Raw genomic sequence first — 19,051 nt, 5'->3', positions numbered from 1 at the left:
GTTTTACACAAAGAATAAAGTATTCTGAGCCACTTACCTGCCTATCCAGGAAATTAAATTACTCAAGATGACACATATTAGAATATGGGAGACTTTTTTTTTAAAATCCAGCCATGACTGACTCCAAAGCCTGTATTTTTTTCTACTATACCATTTTATCTGTAACATAAGAGGATTCAAATATGGTGGGAAAATGCATAATACCTTATTTTCTGTGGATTGCACACCCCACCCCACCCTATATACAAAATTTATAGAACAGATAACATGGAGAGTGAGTTTCCCTAGAATACTTTTCATTGTATGAAAAGTATGCTTTACACCCATGTATACTATGAGCTTTACTTGTGGTCTGATTGGGCTGTGGCTGTCAATGTGAAATATTAATTCAGCCAAGTAGGTTTTGCAAGACCCACAAGGAAGTCGACTTCTGTGGCTTGAAAAACTTGTGTTTACCTTACATGCAGGAGCCTAACGTAGTTGTAATTTCTCTTAAACATGACTTTAAAAAGTGATCTTGCTTCTTATATATTTTCTTACATTAGACAGCAAAGAAAGTTTTGATTTGTAACTTTCTAGAGTTTAAAAATTTTTTAAACAAAAAAGTAGAATAATATAGTCAACACCTGTGTTTCTGTTAGTGGTAATAGCTGTTGATATTTATATTTCCTTCATAGTTTTTTTTTTTTTTTAAGTAGACTTTATTTTATTTATTTATTTTTTTTAAATTTTATTTTGTTGATATGCATTGTGGTTGATTATTGTTGCCCCTTACCAAAACCTCCCTCCCTCCTCCATCTCCTCCCTCCCCCCTAACAATGTCCTTTCTGTTTGATCAACTTCAAGTAATTGTAGTTGTTATATCTTCTCCCCCCCCCCCCCCGGTTTTTTTGTGTGTGTGTATCTGTGTGTGTGTGTGTGTGTGAATTTATATATTAATTTTTAGCTCCCACCAATAAGTGAGAACATGTGGTATTTCTCTTTCTGTGCCTGACTCGTTTCACTTAATATAATTCTCTCAAGGTCCATCCATGTTGTTGCAAATGGCAGTATTTCATTCGTTTTTATAGCTGAGTAGTATTCCATTGTGTAGATGTACCACATTTTCCGTATCCACTCATCCGATGATGGACATTTGGGCTGGTTCCAACTAAGTAGACTTTATTTTTTAAAACAGTTTTAGATTTACAGAAAAATTGGAAGTTAGTACAAAGGGTCCCATATCTGTGGTACATTTGTCATGATTAATGGACAAATATTGATAACAGTATAGTTTAATCAGATTTCCTTAATTATTCCCTGGTGTCTTTCTGTTTTATGAGCCCATCCAGGAGACTACGTCACATTCAATTGTCATTTATCCTTTTTTTATTTTGTGACTTTTTTTTTTTTTTTTTTGATTGTGACGTTTTCTCAGACTTTCCTTGGTTTTTGATGATGTTAACAGTTTTGAGGGGAGCTAATCAGATATACTGTAGGATGCTCCTCTACATCCTACAAAATTTGTCTAGTGTTTTTCTCATCTTAAGACTGGGGTTACGTGCTTTTGTAAGAAAGGTCATAGAGGTCCAGTGCCATTTCATGACATCATATCAAGGGTGCACACTGTCAACATGACTTATTACCATCATTGACGTTGCTCTTGATCACCTGGCTGAGGTCGTGTCTGTCAAGTTTCTCCTCTATAATGTTACTTTTCCTCCTTCTGTACTCTTCTCTTTGGAAGGAGTCACTATGAGCAGCCCACACTTAAGGGTGGGAGATGGTTATGCTTTGCCTCCTTTTAGGTATAGTATCTACATAATTTAGGAATTCTTCTGTAGGAGAGATTTATCTCTTCTTCATAGCTCTTTAATAAATGAAACCAAATTTAACAGATTAAAAATCAAAGTGTCTTCTACATGATATGTATTCTTTTTTTTAAATTTACCGCATGAAATTGTTATTGAACACACAGTAATGGTCAGTTAACACTACTTTTTTCTTTCTTTTAAACATTTTTTTTTTTTTTTTAGCTCCCACTTATGAGTAAGGACATGCGGTATTTCTCTTTCTGTGCCTGGCTTGTTTCACTTACATGATTTTTTCTGAGTTCATCCATGTTGCTGTGTATGGCAGTATTTCATTCTTTTTTATGGCAGAGTGATATTCTACTGTGTAAATAAACCAGTTTCCTTATGTCCATCAGTGAACATTTAGGTTGCTTCCAGCTCTTGGCTATTGTAAATAGAGCTACAATAAACATGGGAGTGCAGGTGTCCCTTCAACATATATTCTTCATCTTGATTTTTAAAGAAACTGATACATATAGATTTGATTCATTCTAAACTTCTGTTCATGTGACTTTGTGAATTCTTCCTTGTATTTATTTCCTATTACAGTTTTCTCTATGTTTGCTCATGCTTTCGAAGTTACACAGTGATATGCTAAGATGAAAACTTTACCTCTCTTAAGAGGCTCAAATAGTAGGTGTGGCTAAATCTCAGCAACAAGAGATTTTGTTGTAGGAATTGTTAAAATAAAGGCATACTCACAAATTGGGCTTCGCCCAAGCGTTTTTGATCATCTTTGTTTTACTTGGTGAAAAATGATTCTGCCCGTGTATAATTTCAGTTTTCTTTTTGGTTGTTGGCAGAGGAGTGAGTCCTTTTTCTGAATGTTCTAACGAGACCGGTGTCCAGAGTGCTCTAAATAGCAACTGGTGAGAACTATGAATTGAATATTGGTGACATTTTCTTGTCAGAAAGTGGAAGTATTTATTAGTGGGTTGTAATTCTAAGGCCATACTTCTGTGTATATACATCTGTGTGTATTATTACCTATTTTAGGGTAAGAATGCTGCACTTTGGTTTGCAGCTTTTGAAAAATGGCATATGATCTGAAGTAATGTGATTTCAGTGGTTGCTTTGTTACTTACCAGGTGGAAACCTCATGCCCTCAGTAATGAACTGTATCATTCATTTCATGTTTAATGAAGAATGAACTGGAAAACAAACCATTTTAAATCCTTCCTAGAACAAGGCAAGAGATAGATAATACTGGGAAATGCCAACTTCAAACATTGCTTTGCAATTATTAATTTTGTAAACTGTTGCAGTTAGGATGCATGTGTGCCTATTTTCAGTTTTGTAGAAAGTCTTCATTTTAGAGTCCTGTCTGATGTTAGAGATTTGTATGCCTCTATTTTTTGAAACAGATCTTAAAGCCACCTCAAGATTGCACAGTGCTTTATGGTTTTCAGAACATTTTCCTATGTGCTATTCCACTTAAGTTGGAAATAGGAAGTCTGAGTGGCCCTGTGTGAATGGTGCATGTGTATGTAATCTCCGTGAGGAGTCAGGAGTACTGATAAGGACACATGGAGGCGACAGTTGAGCACAGAGATAAGGGACAGACTCAGGAAGTTACAGAGTGCATTTTCTCCCCCAAAACCAGGCACAGTTTGCTTGGAAGTTTACAGGAGCAGGAGGTGCTGGCCTGCTTGGCAGTTGTACTCTCTAAGTTGTCAGGGTGTGGCTGCGCTCTGACTCTTAGATGGAGTCTGTCAGGATTTGACTGGAGCGATCTGAGCAGCTTTTGCTCCTGTCTGTCGATGTTGTTGTGATGCTCTTTTGAAGCAATGCTTGCCTTTTATGACTAATCATCAGCGTTAATGGCAAGCTTACTCCTGCTCTTTCTAGTCTGTGTTCATTCTAATCAGTACCTTAGATCTAACAATTAACCTCCAGCCAGGTGGCTGCTCATCTTGTCATATTGTTGTGAACGTTTAGATTATTTGAGTGTAGATAGACTTTGAGACTGCAGGAATAGTGGGTGTCCAGGCCCCTTCCCTGAGGTGTCTTACCGTGTCTCATTCATGACCATGCTGCAGAGCAACCACAGTTGAATATTCCTGTTAGGATTTAGCTGCCTTTCAAGGCCAAGTGTGACTTCCTAAGCCCCTTGTCAGCCTCCAGGCCAGGACCCCTTCTCTCCCTCTTCAGACCCCACCTAGCAGTCAGTGTTGGTGCCACCTGTTGACAGCACACATCTGATTTCCTTGTGGCTTGTGTCTCTTACCTTGGGTTTGCGAGAACTTGAACCTGTGTGCTGCCCACCTTCACCTCCCCATAGCACCTCCCTCTTGGAAGATGCTTAATAGACATTATTTTCCTGGTTAATATGTGTACATATTGCCACAGCTTTCTCAGCTTCCACCGTCCTAAAGATAAGAGTGTCATCGCTGAGAGCTGAGAGAGAGCTTGAGGCAGGTGGGCGATGTGATAGTTGCCAGGTGGTCTCCTAGCCAGAAAGGTCTGCTCCTTAAATAGGTACTTTGCAATTATAGGTGCACCTCACTATCTAAACTTGGGAGCTAAGTACATTCAGTTAAATCCCTTATATACGATCCAGTCTCTTGCTTGGTGCTCTCCAGAACTCAGGCAGCAAGGTAGATTCTGTTGAAGTGGCATCACTCATCAGGATGAACTGAACTTTGGACCAAAGAGTTCAGACGCAGAAATAATTGTACCTTTGTTGTACCAAGAGACAACTGAATGATTTCTGAGGTGGTGAACATAAGGGTAGCCTACAGATTTTTGTACCCTGACTATGTGTGTTTCTGTTTTCCCTTCTTCCAGACTTCTCTGCAGAGAGGGGTAGTAGATGTGTGAGAAGGGCTGAGCCTCATTCAGACTTTTTTCTGGTCACATGTATAATATAAGGGCACTTCAAAAAGTTTGTAGAAAAATAAGATTCAAAGATAAAATAAATCTTTTCCATGAACTTTTTGAAGTACCCTCATACATTGAAGCAAAGTTTAACACCTTATAACCATGTTATAACCAGGGTGAATTTGATTTAAATTACTACCCAGGAGTAATCTCTGACAGTCATAATCAGTTTGGTCTACCTAGTTTTATTATGTTTAATGACAGCTTAAATTAATATTTTAAGTACAGCTGTGCAGCCAAACAGGGTCTTGTCATTAAATTTTGTCAGAATGTTTGAGGAGAGAATGATTTTTTTTTTTTTTTTTTTTTTAAAGATGACCAGTAAGGGGATCTTAACCCTTGTCTTGGTGTTGTCAGCACCACGCTCAGCCAGTGAGCGAACCGGCCATCCCTATATATGATCCGAACCTGGGGCCTTGGTGTTATCAGCACCGCACTCTCCTGAGTGAGCCACAGGCCGGTCCTGGAGAGAATGATTTTAAAAGACAACTTTTTCTCTTTATGATAAGATAATGCTTTGTGTAGAGAATTCGAATAATATAGACAGCATAAAAAGAAAATAAAAATCACCTATAAACCCTCCAGACTAATCACTATTTAATACTTTGGTGTTCTCTCCTCCTTGCTTTGTGTGTTATGGGGATTATACATTTTGTGCATTTCTTTCTTTCTTTTTTTTTTTTTTAACTCACAAGGAGCAATTTCCCTGTTAGTAATCAGAGTGACATTTCATAGTAACAGTGGTCTCACCCAACAGCCTGCACGTTGATTTTGCACCTCCTGCACTTCCACACACTTCTTTCTGTGCGTGAGGAGCCTCCTCAGATCCTGTCCCTGCTATGTCTCCTCCCTGATATCACTAGAGTTGGGAGGACTCTATTTAGGAGCATTTTACTGTGCCAAGTGTATTTTTGTGGATTTTCTTTTTGTTGTTTTTAAGTTTATTTATTAATATTATTGTTGTTTTTACATTTTAAGATGTTGTGGAGCAGTTCGGGGAAGAGGGAGAAGCATAGGGGGAATGAAATAGGGTGGGAGGAAGAGGAGGGAGGGAGGGCATGGTTGAGGCCCGTGCCCCCCCCATTCCTGTAGGGGCGACCAGAGGGCTTCCAGTGTTGGCTTGGTCATTGCTGGGTTGGATGCAGATGTCAGTGGGGTGTGGCCGAAGCCCTTGGCCCCCCCACTGCCCCTGCTCAGGAGCCCAGGGCACTTACTGTGGCAGCTCAATGGTCATCACTGGGCTGGTTGTGGGTGTTGGGGGGGCATGGCTGGGGCCTTTGTCCCCCCCTTCCCTACTGCCCCAGCTTGGGAGCCCGGGGCGCTTCCTGTAGCAGCTTGGTGGTCGTTGCTGGGATGGTTGCAGATGTTGGGGGCATGGCTCAGGCCCCTGGCCCTCCCTATCTTTGGCTTGGGAGCCCAGGGGGCTTCTGGTCCTTCTAGGTTTTATAGGTTTTCTTTGGTGATGTGAGACCTTTACTAGTTAATGTCAAGCTTTGTCTCTAATCTGTGGGTATTTTGTTTTTTCTTTCAGTTCTGTGCTGGATTATTTGCTGTTCCCACCATTTAAACTCTGCACTGGAACTAATTTGTTGTCCTTTGCTTACTTCTATAATGGGGGAACTTCCTGTGGGGACCAGCACTTGAGCCCTATGGTTGAGCTAAATTTCTGCTTTGCTGCTGATTCCCTGGGGAAGGTTTTTGTGCAGCTCAGGTTTTAATTTTTGACCATATATGTACTTCCAGGTCTTGTGAGGTCCAGTACACCTGGATTGCACGGAAACTCTGGTCTGGGCCTGACACTTTTCAGCAAACTGTACCCCCTGGAGTTCTACATTCCTGCCCAGTCTCCACTGAGTGGTCTTGTGCTGATTGGGGGACACAGCTGTCCATGCTGTGCCCCAGTGTTCCCCCAGTGGTCCGTCTTCCCCACCGCCCGTACTCCAGACCCTTCCCATGGGATAGGCCATGCGCCAGTCCCTTGAGATGACTCGCCAGCCTCTGAGTCATTTGTTGTCAGTTGTTGTGGCTCCTCACTCCTGTGTGGGTCCATGGGAATCCTGTTAGTAGTCTTGTTGGCCTCGGGGCCACCAAGGCTCTCTTCTCCCCTACTGCCTCCAAGGAACTTCATCCAAAGGGCACAGCTGCACCTTTTGCCAATGTGCTCACCAGGGCCAGCCTTGAAGCAGCAGGTATTCAAAATAGTGGGAGCAATCCTTTCTCTCATTGTGGCTTCTCCTGCCTTTGTGAACTCTGTAGGTCTCTCCTCCTCTTCCGTGAACTCTAGTTGCCCCAGCTTGGCTGTTGTTGCTTTTTAATAGTTGTAAATTGGTTGATTTGTGGGAGAGAGTGATGCTGGGAACCCTCTATTCCGCCATCTTGACCAGAAAACTGCGAAGTATATTTTTGTTATGAGTTTTCACAACTCAGTTTTTAGTAAGAAGCAGAGTCACATGTTTTAAAACAACAACATGTCTTTGAGTGTGCTTTACACGTCTAGATTATGGCATTTAATAGCTAGGTGGGACCTTCCTTTATCCACTGCAGTACTCTGGCTGCCAAGGCCCAGTAGTTTCACTCTGAGGAGGGGACATGGAACCCAGCTTACTGTGGTCCTCATGCCAGCCTCCTGGGCTCATCCTGCCTGCTGTACTTCTTGCTCCCGCAGTAGAGCTGATGGCCTGCCTGTTTCAAGAACTTGTCCAGGTTTCCTGTCCCAAGTGGAGGAGAAGCACAATTCTCCATGATGTCAGCTTTCTCTCACCTATAAAATTTGCTAGAAGTGGTCATGGGCTCTCTTCCTTGTGGCTTCTACCCATCTTTATTTCTCCTTTCTCTGAATTCCTGCATTGCCTATACACACATTAGCTTGTCCCTTTATTGCTTCCTCTGCGAGTTCTTTTTGTCATTTTTCATCAGTGAGTGGATTGTAAGTCCATGGAGGAATTTTCTGCCTGACATGAGAGCTCTCTGTGCAGAGGGTTTGGGGTAAATGCTCAGTTCATCTAGTGACTAATTAAAAGCTCTGATCTCTGTTCCATTGTGCCATAGCTGAGCTGCAGTGTAAATTAAATTAATCTTTATAGAGTAAAATGCTTTTTTTCTCTTATCTTGCCCCTTTTTCTCTCCTATTTTCTCACCTTTTCCTCTTTTCTTCTCTGTCTCCATTGCCACTGTGGACTTAGCTTTACTTAAAAGAAGCACTCAGTCCCAAAGAGGCTACTTTTCTACCAAAAAAGATATTGGAACTTGAAAGAATTGGGAGAAGTAAATTTTATCACCCTTTCCTTGGATTATTTTGCCTTCAACTAGCTGTACTTTCTGTAAAGTTCTCCGGGCAGCAGTGTGGAGGGGGCAGAGCTGTGGAAGCCTGGTCCCTGTGGAGGGCAGATGACAGGGAATGCCCCTCAAGATCCCCGGTCTCCTGAAAAGGCTGCTGGCTGCCTGCTAGGGACCCCACAGGGAGCATTCCCAGGGTAGGCCCTCTTGGTCCAGAGGCCAGCACTTAGCTGTGCAGACTCAAAACCCAAAATTGTCACTTTCTGTGAGTAGCTGTGTCTCCCAGGAGTACAGAGCTCATTTAAATCAAGCACTGATTGTTTAAAGCCAAAAAAAAGTCATCAGATTTTAGGATCAGAAGGAACTTTATTTATTTTAATTTTATTTTGAAACGTATTGATGATACATATTTGTGGGGTACAGAGTTATATTTCAATACGTGTATACACTGTGTGATGATCAAATCAGGGTAATCAGCATATTCATTGTTACAAAACTTAACCATTTCTTTTAAATCTCCTCCCTTCTAGCCATTTGATAACATGCAGTAAACTAGTGTCCGGAAGGAACTTTAAAGATCTCTTAGTGATAAATCTAAATGCATCCTGTTTTACAGATGAGGTAAACTAAGGCTTAGAGGGGACAGGAGGTTTGTCCCAGTCACACAGCTAATTAGCAGCAGAAGCAGGATTAGAAACAATTGTTCCACTGACTTTGGTCCAGTGCTTTTGTTTGGGAATTAATACAGACCACACCCTGGAAAGCAGGTGTGTCTAACTGTAGTGACCTGTACCTACAGTATTAGGGTACCAGCTTCATTGCCAGAAGTTTCTACGGTAGTTGGGTGTCTACAAATGAGGCCCCAGGCTGGAGTTTCCACTGTTCTTTCTACGTCACAGCTTTTGAAAGCCATATCATCCAAGTGAGATACAATAAGAGTTGCTAAATACTTTTTACCTGTCTTCCAGTTAGGATTTATTGTGCAAGGCTAATGTTCAGGATTTATTGGTGCAAGGCTAGTGTTCAGACTCAGGAACTGCACATTTTCCTGAACCATTTCCAAGTTGGCAGCATGTAAGAGTTGAGTCACGTGTGAACTGGGCTGCTTACCTGCGCAGGTGCTCTCGCCCAGTTCTCCTGCCCCAGATGTGCTCTGGATGGCCAAGTATGGTCTGTAGTGTTGTCATCAGTGGAGTATTTCTCCCTATTCTCTCTTTGCCAAGTTAAGGTACTGGCAGGATTCCAGGAGCGAGCGGGTGATAGCAGACAACTGAATACAGCCATATCTTTCCATGAAAACTGCTTTTCTTGGCTTTCTTCCAACAGTAATATGTTGCCAAGAGAAAAGGCTTTTGGCCTTACAAATGATCTGGCCATAGTCTGGGTTAGTTCTGGTTCTTTATGTCATTGAAAAGAATGAATATTTATGGCTCTTAAATTATTTACCAAATTTTTGCTCCTGGCATACCAAACTGTTGTTTTTACACACCTTGTATGAATTTGTGGTTTTAAGTGTATACCAGCTTGTGAGGAAAGATACTAAAAACTCCAGCTTAAAAAAACATTTCAGATTAGGCTGAAGCCATGTCAGATGAAGCATTTGCTGCTGTATCACAGCCGGCTTATGAGTGGGAGTCATGTTGATTTCTTTTTTCAACTCTTGTATGTTTTGGTTTAATATTAGGGCAGGGTGTTCTGATCATATATTGTTATGCTTGTGATATCTTAAGATTGAAATGAACATTCTGAGTTTATTATTTTTAAAGTTGGAAAATAGTCTAGAGTGAGAACTGGAAAAGTTTGTGATTTACTAGGACAATTTGAAAATAATGGTCTCTTCAGAGTAATTCTGCAAATAGTAAATGCACAATATTGTTTTTGTCACAAGTGTTTTTTTCAAATTTCTCTGAAAATGTCTTATAATCAAATGCCAATAATTCCAGCTGGCCTCTCCCTGCCGTCCTATGTGTTCGAACCACTCCCCACCATTGCACATTCTCTGAAAACTGTTTCTTTATTTTGTCATTATTTTAAGCATACTTAGGGAAAAATTCTCTCTAGTGTAAAATGATTCCTCCCAAAGCCTCATAATAGAAACATACTAGCTAGCACTTGCTGCATGTCAGCTGTTCTTCTTAGTGCTTCACAGGTAAGAACTTATTTAATCCTCATACAACCCTAAGAGGAGGTGCTATTATGTCCATTTTTACAGATAATAAAGCCAAGGCACAGAGAGGTTTAAGTAAATTGCCCAAAGTCAGCCAGCTAGCGAGTGGCAGAGCCACCATTCAGACCAGGTGTATCCCAAGTCCACACTCTAGACGACAGTGGCTTACTCCTCTCTGAGTGAAGTCTAATTTGTAGCCATGTTCCAATAAAACTTTGTTTTGTTTGATTTTTCAAAAACAAGCATTGGGCTGGCTTTGGCCCACCCCTGGTCTTTGTGTACAGAACCAGCGTCTCTGTCCAGCAGTGCTTGTGTGAGTCTGGTGTACTTGGAGGAGACCTGGTTCTGTTTCAGTGAGGAGGTGACAAGTCTCCTGGCACAGGGCAAGGTCTACACACTGGGCCTGTGGAGAACCGTGTCAGCTTGCTGCGACCCTTTCCTCATCTCTGAAGTGATTTGTTTCAACTAGATACTCTGACTTGTCCAGTTGTCCCTGCTAAGCTTATTGCTGAAGTCATGTTTTGTTTCCTTTCTGCATGTTTCTGACCAGCATCAGTGACACCATTGTGAGCCCCACTTCCTCTGAGCACTCTGCTGTGCAGTGTGGTTTCAAGTGTGTATCAAGGTGTGAGGAAAACTGAAGAAGTCAGCTTTTAAAAAAACAAAGTGATTAGTGGTGTCATCGAAACCACATCAAACTCAGCATTTGTTGCCACTGAAAGCGTTTCTAAAATCCCACTGGAGCAGCGTGTTTGTGGCTGTCCTCCCCTCCCCTTCTGCTGGTCACATGGCGTGTCCCATCAGGCATCTAGCCCACAAGTGGTTATGTTGGACCCTTCTTATGAGCGTATGTTTCAAGAGAACGTTTAGAGATGAAAGTCAGAGAGTTCATGAGTGGTTGATGTTTCTGCATGGAGACTGCTCGCAGAGGCCCCCACATGTGGCTCATAGTTGAGAGATTGGGGATGATCTTGGCCCTCCTCTGAGGGTTGTGGGGGTAGGGAGAGTTTCCTTCCCCAAGGGCAGGCGTTCCTAATCTTTAAGAGATCTTAGCACTCCCTCTGAGAATCTAGTAACGCATCTTTTCCCTGAGAAATGCACACCACACAAAATTCTAGACAGGCATCACCACCCAGACTTCTCACCCGCTCTCTGCTGTGAGCTACCCAGGCAGTCCCTGGCCCACAGCCTCACCCCAGTGGGAGAGGAACTTTGACCTGTGTGGGCCCTAACTGTGAAGAAAGTGTCTCTCCGTCCCCGTCCTATGAAGGGAAGGAGCAAGAAAGCAGATGGTAAGGGCTTGTGCTATTGTAGAGGTCTGTTCTGGGAGAGTCTTCCATTCTCATGATCCATTCAGTCTAAACTCCTTTTCAAGATCAGTGTGATTGCTCCCTAATGAGTTTTTTGTTTGTTTGTTTGTTTGTTTGTTTTTTAATAATTCTGGCAGACTTTATTCATTTATTTATATTGGCAGCTGGTCGGTATGGTGATCTGAACCCTTGACCTTTGTGTTACCAGCACCATGCTCTAACCAAGTGAGCTAACCAATCAGCCACCCCCTTTTTATTTCTTTTTTTTTTCCTTCCTAATTCTTAGATTTCAGTTCACTGCCTTTTTTTTTTTTTTTTAACCAGACTATGTCTTTACTCGACAAGGTGAGTTAGGTGAGTACTAGAGATATTCTCATGGTTACAGCAGTGGAGAGAATATTTCTATTCTTTGCAAGCCCAGAGCTTGTTTTCTTAACATTTTGGTAGCTGTGATGTCATTACAAGTAGGAAATGATCATCTTTGTCCCCCACACTGAGGTAAACAGAGGAGGCTGCTTGCAGCCAGAGGTGACCACTGAGGCTGATGGATCAGTAGTTCAGCACACAGGTGGGAAGGGAGCTCTGGATTAGGGCGTGTATGGGTCCCTGCACCAAGGCCAAGGGTTTGCTGGCCCTGTAGGTATAGCATAGAGGATCCGCTTTATGGCCAGCCTGGGCTCCTGTGTATGCTGCAATCAAACACAGAACTCTTATCATCCTGCAATAACCAACTCTGAGGCCATATTCTCGTTCTCAACTTTTCAGCATGGACACATGGCCTGCCTGTCCATTCCAGCTAGTAGCTGAGGTCCCTGTGAAAGTTTAGAAGATAGAAAGGGGATCTTTACTGCTGCCTTTCCCAGTACCCCCTTGGCCTATGCTGACCCAGTTTGTGCCATTGTGCTCTGGCTTTGATGACTCCAGCTCTTCAATCGCCTCCTTCCTCAGGGCCGACATGGGGGCTCTTGTTCCTAAGGTTTGCATGGTTTGGTGGTCTCTTGGAGTGGTCATTCATTTGCTTCCTTCCCCCAGTGCTAAGTAAGCACCCACTATGTGCTGGAGGTACAGAGGAGACATATGTTCCAAGAAGGTAAGAAGTTTTACCTAGTATTGTGCCCAAGACAGATTCAGGATGGGTCATTATGAATATGTTATAACAGATAATGCCATAGAGTCCTGTAGTGCTTTCTACTTCCCGTAGCATATCTGTAATCAGTGTTTGTCAGAGTAGGACAGAGTACCCTTTCCCACTTCTGTGTTGATGATTGTCACCCACCTACTTGCCAGATAGCTCAGGATTTCAGTTCTGATTGACAGGCTAGGCACAGCCACTAGCTGTACTCACCTAACTCACCTTGTCGAGTAAAGACATAGTCTGGTTAAATTTGCTGCAGATGCTGCCTTTGTTTCAGTAATAAAAGCTAGTGGGGGCACTACACTACAAAGTACATGGTTTTTGAACTGGGCTCTAAAGAGAGTCTTCCTCATCAGATCTCATTCTTTACAGTCATGTTAAAGCTCATATTTAACCCCCATTCTTTGTTGGTTGGCGGGGGGTGGTCTTTGGGATGGGGAGACCTTAATATCTGGCACTAGCATTTTTTCCTTTTTATCTAGTTTATTCATTTCTTGTACACAGGGATTATAGTTTACATATTTTTATTCTTTCAGCAAAGTGATAGACAGCAGAGTAAGTAGGTTCTCAAATAAATGACTGACACACTTGGTCACAATGCTTTTTCTTGGGAAAACTTGGTGGAGCTATAAGGAATTATTTAATTTAGATTTCATTATGGGAGAGTGTGTCCTTTTTTAGGTGCTTACTATAGTTAACTTCTTATTTTCTGAGATTGAATTTGAATTAAATGCTTAAGGAGACTATGGAGAAATAAGAGTAAAAGGAAATTTTTAATATGGGCTGTTGAATGAGGCAGAATATAAATATTCCATTGGTTTTAATTTGTTCATATATACATTTCACTATCTACTGAATAGTTGCCTATTTCTGCTCTGTTCTGCTTTTTTATTTTAGTTAAAAGATTATATGGCAGTTCTCTAGCAGTCTTAAACCAAATCCTGATAAACTTCAGTTGAAAATAAAGCCAAACTTACTAAATTATTTCAAGTAACTGTTGGGAAGTTAGAAGAAATATGTAGATTTTTATTAATTGTAATTAAACATGCTTATTTTACTATTTCGTTTGAGCATTGGTGCTAAAATCTATGCCTGTTAGGGCCGGCCCGTGGCTCACTTGAGAGAGTGTGGTGCTAATAACACCAAGGCCACAGGTTCGCATCCCTATATAGGGGCTGGTTAGCTCACTTGGGAAAGCGTGTTGCTGACAACACCAAGTCAAGGGTTAAGATCCCCTTACCAGTCATCTTAAAAAAAAAAAAAAAAGCTAATGGTTTTTACCTAAAATTGCAGCCTAGGACCTGAGCATGGCTCTTAAGTTCTAACAGCCTTCTCCAGGAGATGGGGTGGGAGGTGGGGATCAAGGGTGTGATGTGGTGGGAGGGTGATGGAGTGGGAGGTGGGGAGCAAGGGCGGGGTAGCCTTGCCTGGGAAATTGAGCAATGGTGGCCCATTAGAGGATTATCTGGTCTCTTTGGCCCCGCTCTTAACTATCTCTGAGCCAGCTAAGGAGAGGCTGGGGCTGGCCTGTGCCAGAGACCAAACCCTTACCTCCTGCATATAGCCTAAGAGTGGGATTTTTTTCCCTTATTTTTAAAAATGTATGGACCCTTGTGAACTGGGCATTCCTTACATACCGTGCATGATCTTTGACTTTGCCATGGTTCTTACATTGTGAGAATCAAAACCACATTGAAACTGTTTCCTTTGGTATCTTATTGGATGGGCAGGAAGAAAAGGTGTGAACAGATTTCCTGATGAACTCTGTCACAGTGCTCCCAAACACAGGGTTACTCTTTGAAGTCAGCCAGTCAGAAGGTGCCCCAGAGGCTGGCCCGGCAAGTATGACCCAAATGTCCAGACACACCCACCCCACCTTCATCCTGGCAAGATGATCTCTGGAAAGCTATCAAAAATATTTGCAAAGTTTTAGAAATAGATTTTTTGAAACAGGTCAGGTGAACTTACAGACCCGTAGGACAGACCCCTTTTGGAGCTCACTGTCCTCTATTTTTTCCCCCCTCTCTTCACTGAAGGGGTGAAACTATCTTGGGCATTTGGTGGAAATGAAAGATAATTACCTATCCCCTATCCTCCACCTTCCCCCCACCTGCCATTCACTTTGGTTTGCCAGTGTTAGTTGTATCCTAATTAATCAGAAACTTCCAGACGACACTAACTTTCTTGTTTGTCAGATTGGTGGCTGTTAGGAGCAAGCTCCGTGACAGGTAGGAACAGTGCATCTACACCTGCTCAGAACTGCACTTCGCTCCTGGCAGGCGCTCGGGAAATACTGGTTGGACTTCGAGGATAGATTGAGGGAGGGTGAATGCATGCATATGGTCTGACATATTTGGTCCAAAGTGGAGAAATTTAGGAATTGGAAATTATAACTGTGCATTTTTTGTTGTTGTTTTCAAATTCTAGGCCTAGGAGAACAGTGTTTCAGGCCCGCCTGTGGCTCACTCGGGAGAGTGCGGTGCTGAGAACAGTGTTTCAGCAGTTTGGTTATATGTAATAGAACAGAAATTCTGAGAGTAATAATTGCTACATGGATTTAGTGTAGTACTTTCTGAAAATACAAATTCTGGCTTCAGTTCTTCTAAGTTTCAGATAACAATTGAAGGAAATTAGTTGAGAATCACAAATGCCCTTCATATTTACTGAGCTACCATCTCCCCTTACGTTGTCTAAACTCAAAGTTGGGCCTAATTCCTGGGCTTGGTGAGGAATTCGTGTTTCAGTCTACTCGGGTAGAGCCCACAGGGAAAAAGTGGCAGCTAGATGCATTCACTTTCAAAAAGGTGAGAAATGTCAGCTGCGAGGGCTGTAATGCACAGAACAGGATCTTTTTGGTTACACTCCTTTGGTTTTATTTGTGTCTTTATATGGGCATTTCAGCAGGAAAGGGCCAGTTGTACTCAGTTGTGTTGAGCATTGATTTGTTTGCAGCCTAGACTTTTAGAGCCAAAAGAAATCAGGTGATCTGCCTTGTTCACGATGCTCATCCTACTGGTAAGAGGATCAAAGTCCATAGAAGGAACGTAAGTTACCTGGAAGGGACGCACTGGGTGGCAGTCACTAGGTGAGGCTAGTGGAGAGAACTGAGCTATAATTTCTTGAACGGAAACTCAGCCCCGGGAGGTCTTCTTTGTGTGGGAACCCTTTCTAGGCCAAACAGTACACAGAGCCAGGACACCAGAAATGTAGAGCATGCATTAGACAGCAGGTGGAGTACTACAGATCTGTGAAAAAGCACAGGCAGGTGACTCAGACACCCAGTTTTTGAATGATTAGTCTTTGTTCCTCCATAGGGACAGGTAAGCTTTGGGAATATTACCTGTGGAGGTTGGAGCTGAGGGGTTGTGAGGGAAACTGGCCTGTGTCTGTGGACTGGAGGAATCCTGGTTGGTTGCAGGTCCTCATGGAGGAGTAGCTGAGGGTTCCTTCTTCCCCTTCTTGCTTATATCTACTATATGTTTGATTTGATTTCACTTTTAATTTTAAAAAAACTTTACTAAGGAAAAATTCACACATGTACAATCTTAGAGATGATAATATATCCCCATGTTCCTATCAGTTGGTCAGCAGTTAACAATACATTGCCAGTGTCTCTTCATTTATGCCCCTCTCACCACCACCTCCTGCCTCACTGGGTTATTTTAAAGCAAACCCCAGACATTATATCATTTCATTGCCATCATTTCTATTTGCATTTTGAACTAATGGAAACTTAGTTCAAATCCAATAGGGAACCTGAAAGAAACTAATTGCTTATGGAGTAATTAAGGATTAAACTGAAGGAGCTCCCCTTGGTCAGCGATTCTGGGAGGTTTTTTTTTCTAAGTGATTTTCATCACGTTTTAGTGCCATTGTTGTCAGGGTGGGAGCGTTTGGGGCGAGGGGTGTGGCTGAGGGTGAGGGTGGAAAATCCTTGCCTCTTTTGGAATGGTGTTAGAGGATGAGGAGATCCACGTAGCTGTTTGGAGCAACTTTGTTAGCCTTCTGCCTGTAGTATGTAGCCTTTTGAGCAGCTTGCTGTTTTCATAATCCTAACCGTGAACCTTGATAATGAGCCTTTAATTTATAATTGAACTGAGGGTTTCACAGGAAATAACAATTTTTGCTTTAATGGGTCAAAGTGAGCATTTCTGAGGCTCTTTACTTTTTTTATGTGATCACGCCACAGCAGCTGATGTTGCCTCTCTTTGTTTCAGATGGGAATGACTGGTAACACAAGTCCATTTGGACAACCCTTCAGTCAAGCTGGAGGGCAGCAAATGGGAGCCACTGGAGTGAACCCGCAGTTATCCAGCAAGCAGAGCATGGTCAATAGTTTGCCTACCTTCCCTGCAGACATCAAGAACACTTCAGTCACCAATGTGCCAAATATGGTAAGTTGCCCGTGTCTCTCAATGCTGGGGATCTCCAGGGGGTGCTTGGTATATGGATTTTATTATGTTCACCGTGAAAATCTGTAACTAAAAAGGTGTCATTGGGTGATAGGAAGGTAACCCATGTTTCTTGTGAGTAGCTCTCTAGTTGAGTTTTACATTCTCGGTGATGAGCCAGCTGGAGGAGGGATAGGGAAGGATGATTCAACCTCTTCTCCCAGACTCCTTGTATTGATGGAGAGAGTTCATGTACACGAATCACTTGACCTTTCTCTCCAGAATTAGGAGAATCAGAGAGACGGGCTTTTCACTTCCTGTTAGTGGGTTGAAGATGTCAGTAGAAGCCCATTGACTTGTGTTACAGTCAAATGAAGGACGTTTATCTTCTGAGGACTATGTTGTGTTGATGGGACGGGTATTATGTCTGACTTGATAGAGGATTTTATGCGTCTTTATTTTCCTTGAGATTCCGATCCATCTGTAAAATAGGAGTTATCCTTGTAACCTCTCAACCTTATGAACCAAGGTATTAATGGAAAATATCTCCTTTTGCACCACAAAGTAAACTCTCTCCTCATTTAGAACAGGAGGAGGGCAGTGCGTTCTTTGTCTGCACTGTGCTGGTGGCAAAGGCTGTGAACAGCCAGCTGTCTTCTTCCCTGTGCTTGTTGCTGGGAACCTGATTTTCCAAGCTTGCCATCCACGTATTTCTGCAGTAGTGACTTGGGAAGTCTCAGAAGAAAGCCAAGGGATTATGTTCAGAAAAAGTTTTTTGTCTTTTGATTTCTTTTTTAAAAAACTTTTTATTTGGAAGTATTGCTCGTAAAGGTGGTAGACAGAATTCTTGTGTGTCCTTCATCCAGCTTCCCTGATAACATCTTATATAACCTTGGTACGTTTGTGAAAACTAAGAAGTTAACATTGTTTATAGTACCTAGAAGTTTTGAGGTTGTCAGGAAGCAGAGAGAGTTGGATTTGTTTTTCTTTGTGTTTAATAAAATCAGAAAATGGGAATAGTGAGATGTCCTGGTCAGGTGCTGTGTCTGTTTGCTACATTATTTCTTCTTTTAAAAACAGAAAGGGTACAAGTAACAAAATCTATTCTCAAAATGACAAAAACTGCTCAAAGTTCTTACTACTTCTTTATTTCTTCTGGTACTTCTCCTATAACTTTCCTTGATCTGCTTCTCTCTTTCCAGTAGTTTTCTGTTGCCAGTATTGTCCTGTTCCCAACAGTGCAGATCCAGAACCTAAAACAAAGCCCAGTGCTCCCTTAGCTGCACATCTCAAGCTCTGGGAGCAGCAGTGACCTGCCTAACGCTGGGGTCCAGCACTGCGCACTTTCTGGTCTCTCCTGCTTTTTCTTTTCCTCACTGAAAGGACAGTCGTGTGGACTCTAGTGCTGTGCCTATTCAGTAACCAGGTTGACATTTTGGCTTCATAGTGGAAGCATTTGCTTTTAGTATGACATCCTGTTTTACAGTTAGGGAAAGCCTCACCTAACATTTCCCTCCCTTTTCCCTTTTAAAATCTTCTCCAGCCCTATTTCCCCATCCTCTCTCCTTTACTCACAGTGTAGTGACAGAATCCCTCCACTCTGGGTCCTCCTGCCGACCTCTACTGCTGCTCTGAGGCCTGGAGTTGCCCGGCAGGGTGTACTTGTCGAGGGCAGGTTCACCCACGCCAGTGCTGGAGCCTTGGTCAGGCGCGGGGCTTCTCTCTGCCTCGACACTGCTGGCAGCCCTCTGCTGCAGGCCGGCCACTCTGCTTTGGGTGCTCATGGTTCTCCCCCCTGTCGTGACAGTTAAAAATGCCCCCAGCTAAGAAGCCCTGCCCTGGAGAATAACAAGTGGAAGCAGCAGCAGTAGCCTCTTGTCTTGTTGTCTGTCTTCTGGAGGCAGAACCAGTTTTCTTCAAACTCTCTGTTTGCCTCTGTCTCTGTGTTTCTCTCTTTTATTTTGGGGAGGGGAGGAGTGTCTTCTCAGTGTCGTGGTAAACTGAGGAAGCATTTTTGTCTTTAGGAGCTGTACTGCTTGCGTGGTGGTTGCTTTCCAACA

At 42.6% G+C, this 19,051-nt stretch overlaps 1 protein-coding gene across 4 annotated transcripts in view; it reads left to right on the top strand.

Annotated features, from left to right (window-relative positions):
• The window catches only part of CREBBP (CREB binding protein), a 124,541-nt gene that overhangs the window by 37,959 nt on the left and 67,531 nt on the right, over positions 1-19,051 (top strand). For all 4 annotated transcript variants that reach the window (XM_063101307.1, XM_063101306.1, XM_063101308.1 and 1 more), the window contains exon 3: positions 16,818-16,994. In XM_063101307.1, coding sequence (XP_062957377.1) covers positions 16,818-16,994 — 177 coding nt within the window. The remainder of the gene's footprint in view (positions 1-16,817; positions 16,995-19,051) is intronic.

This window comes from Cynocephalus volans, chromosome 6, assembly GCF_027409185.1.
Source record: "Cynocephalus volans isolate mCynVol1 chromosome 6, mCynVol1.pri, whole genome shotgun sequence".
NCBI classification, from domain to species: Eukaryota; Metazoa; Chordata; class Mammalia; order Dermoptera; family Cynocephalidae; genus Cynocephalus; species Cynocephalus volans.
The sequence above is the reverse complement of the archived record's forward strand: the minus strand, read 5'-3'. Positions and strand labels throughout refer to the sequence as shown.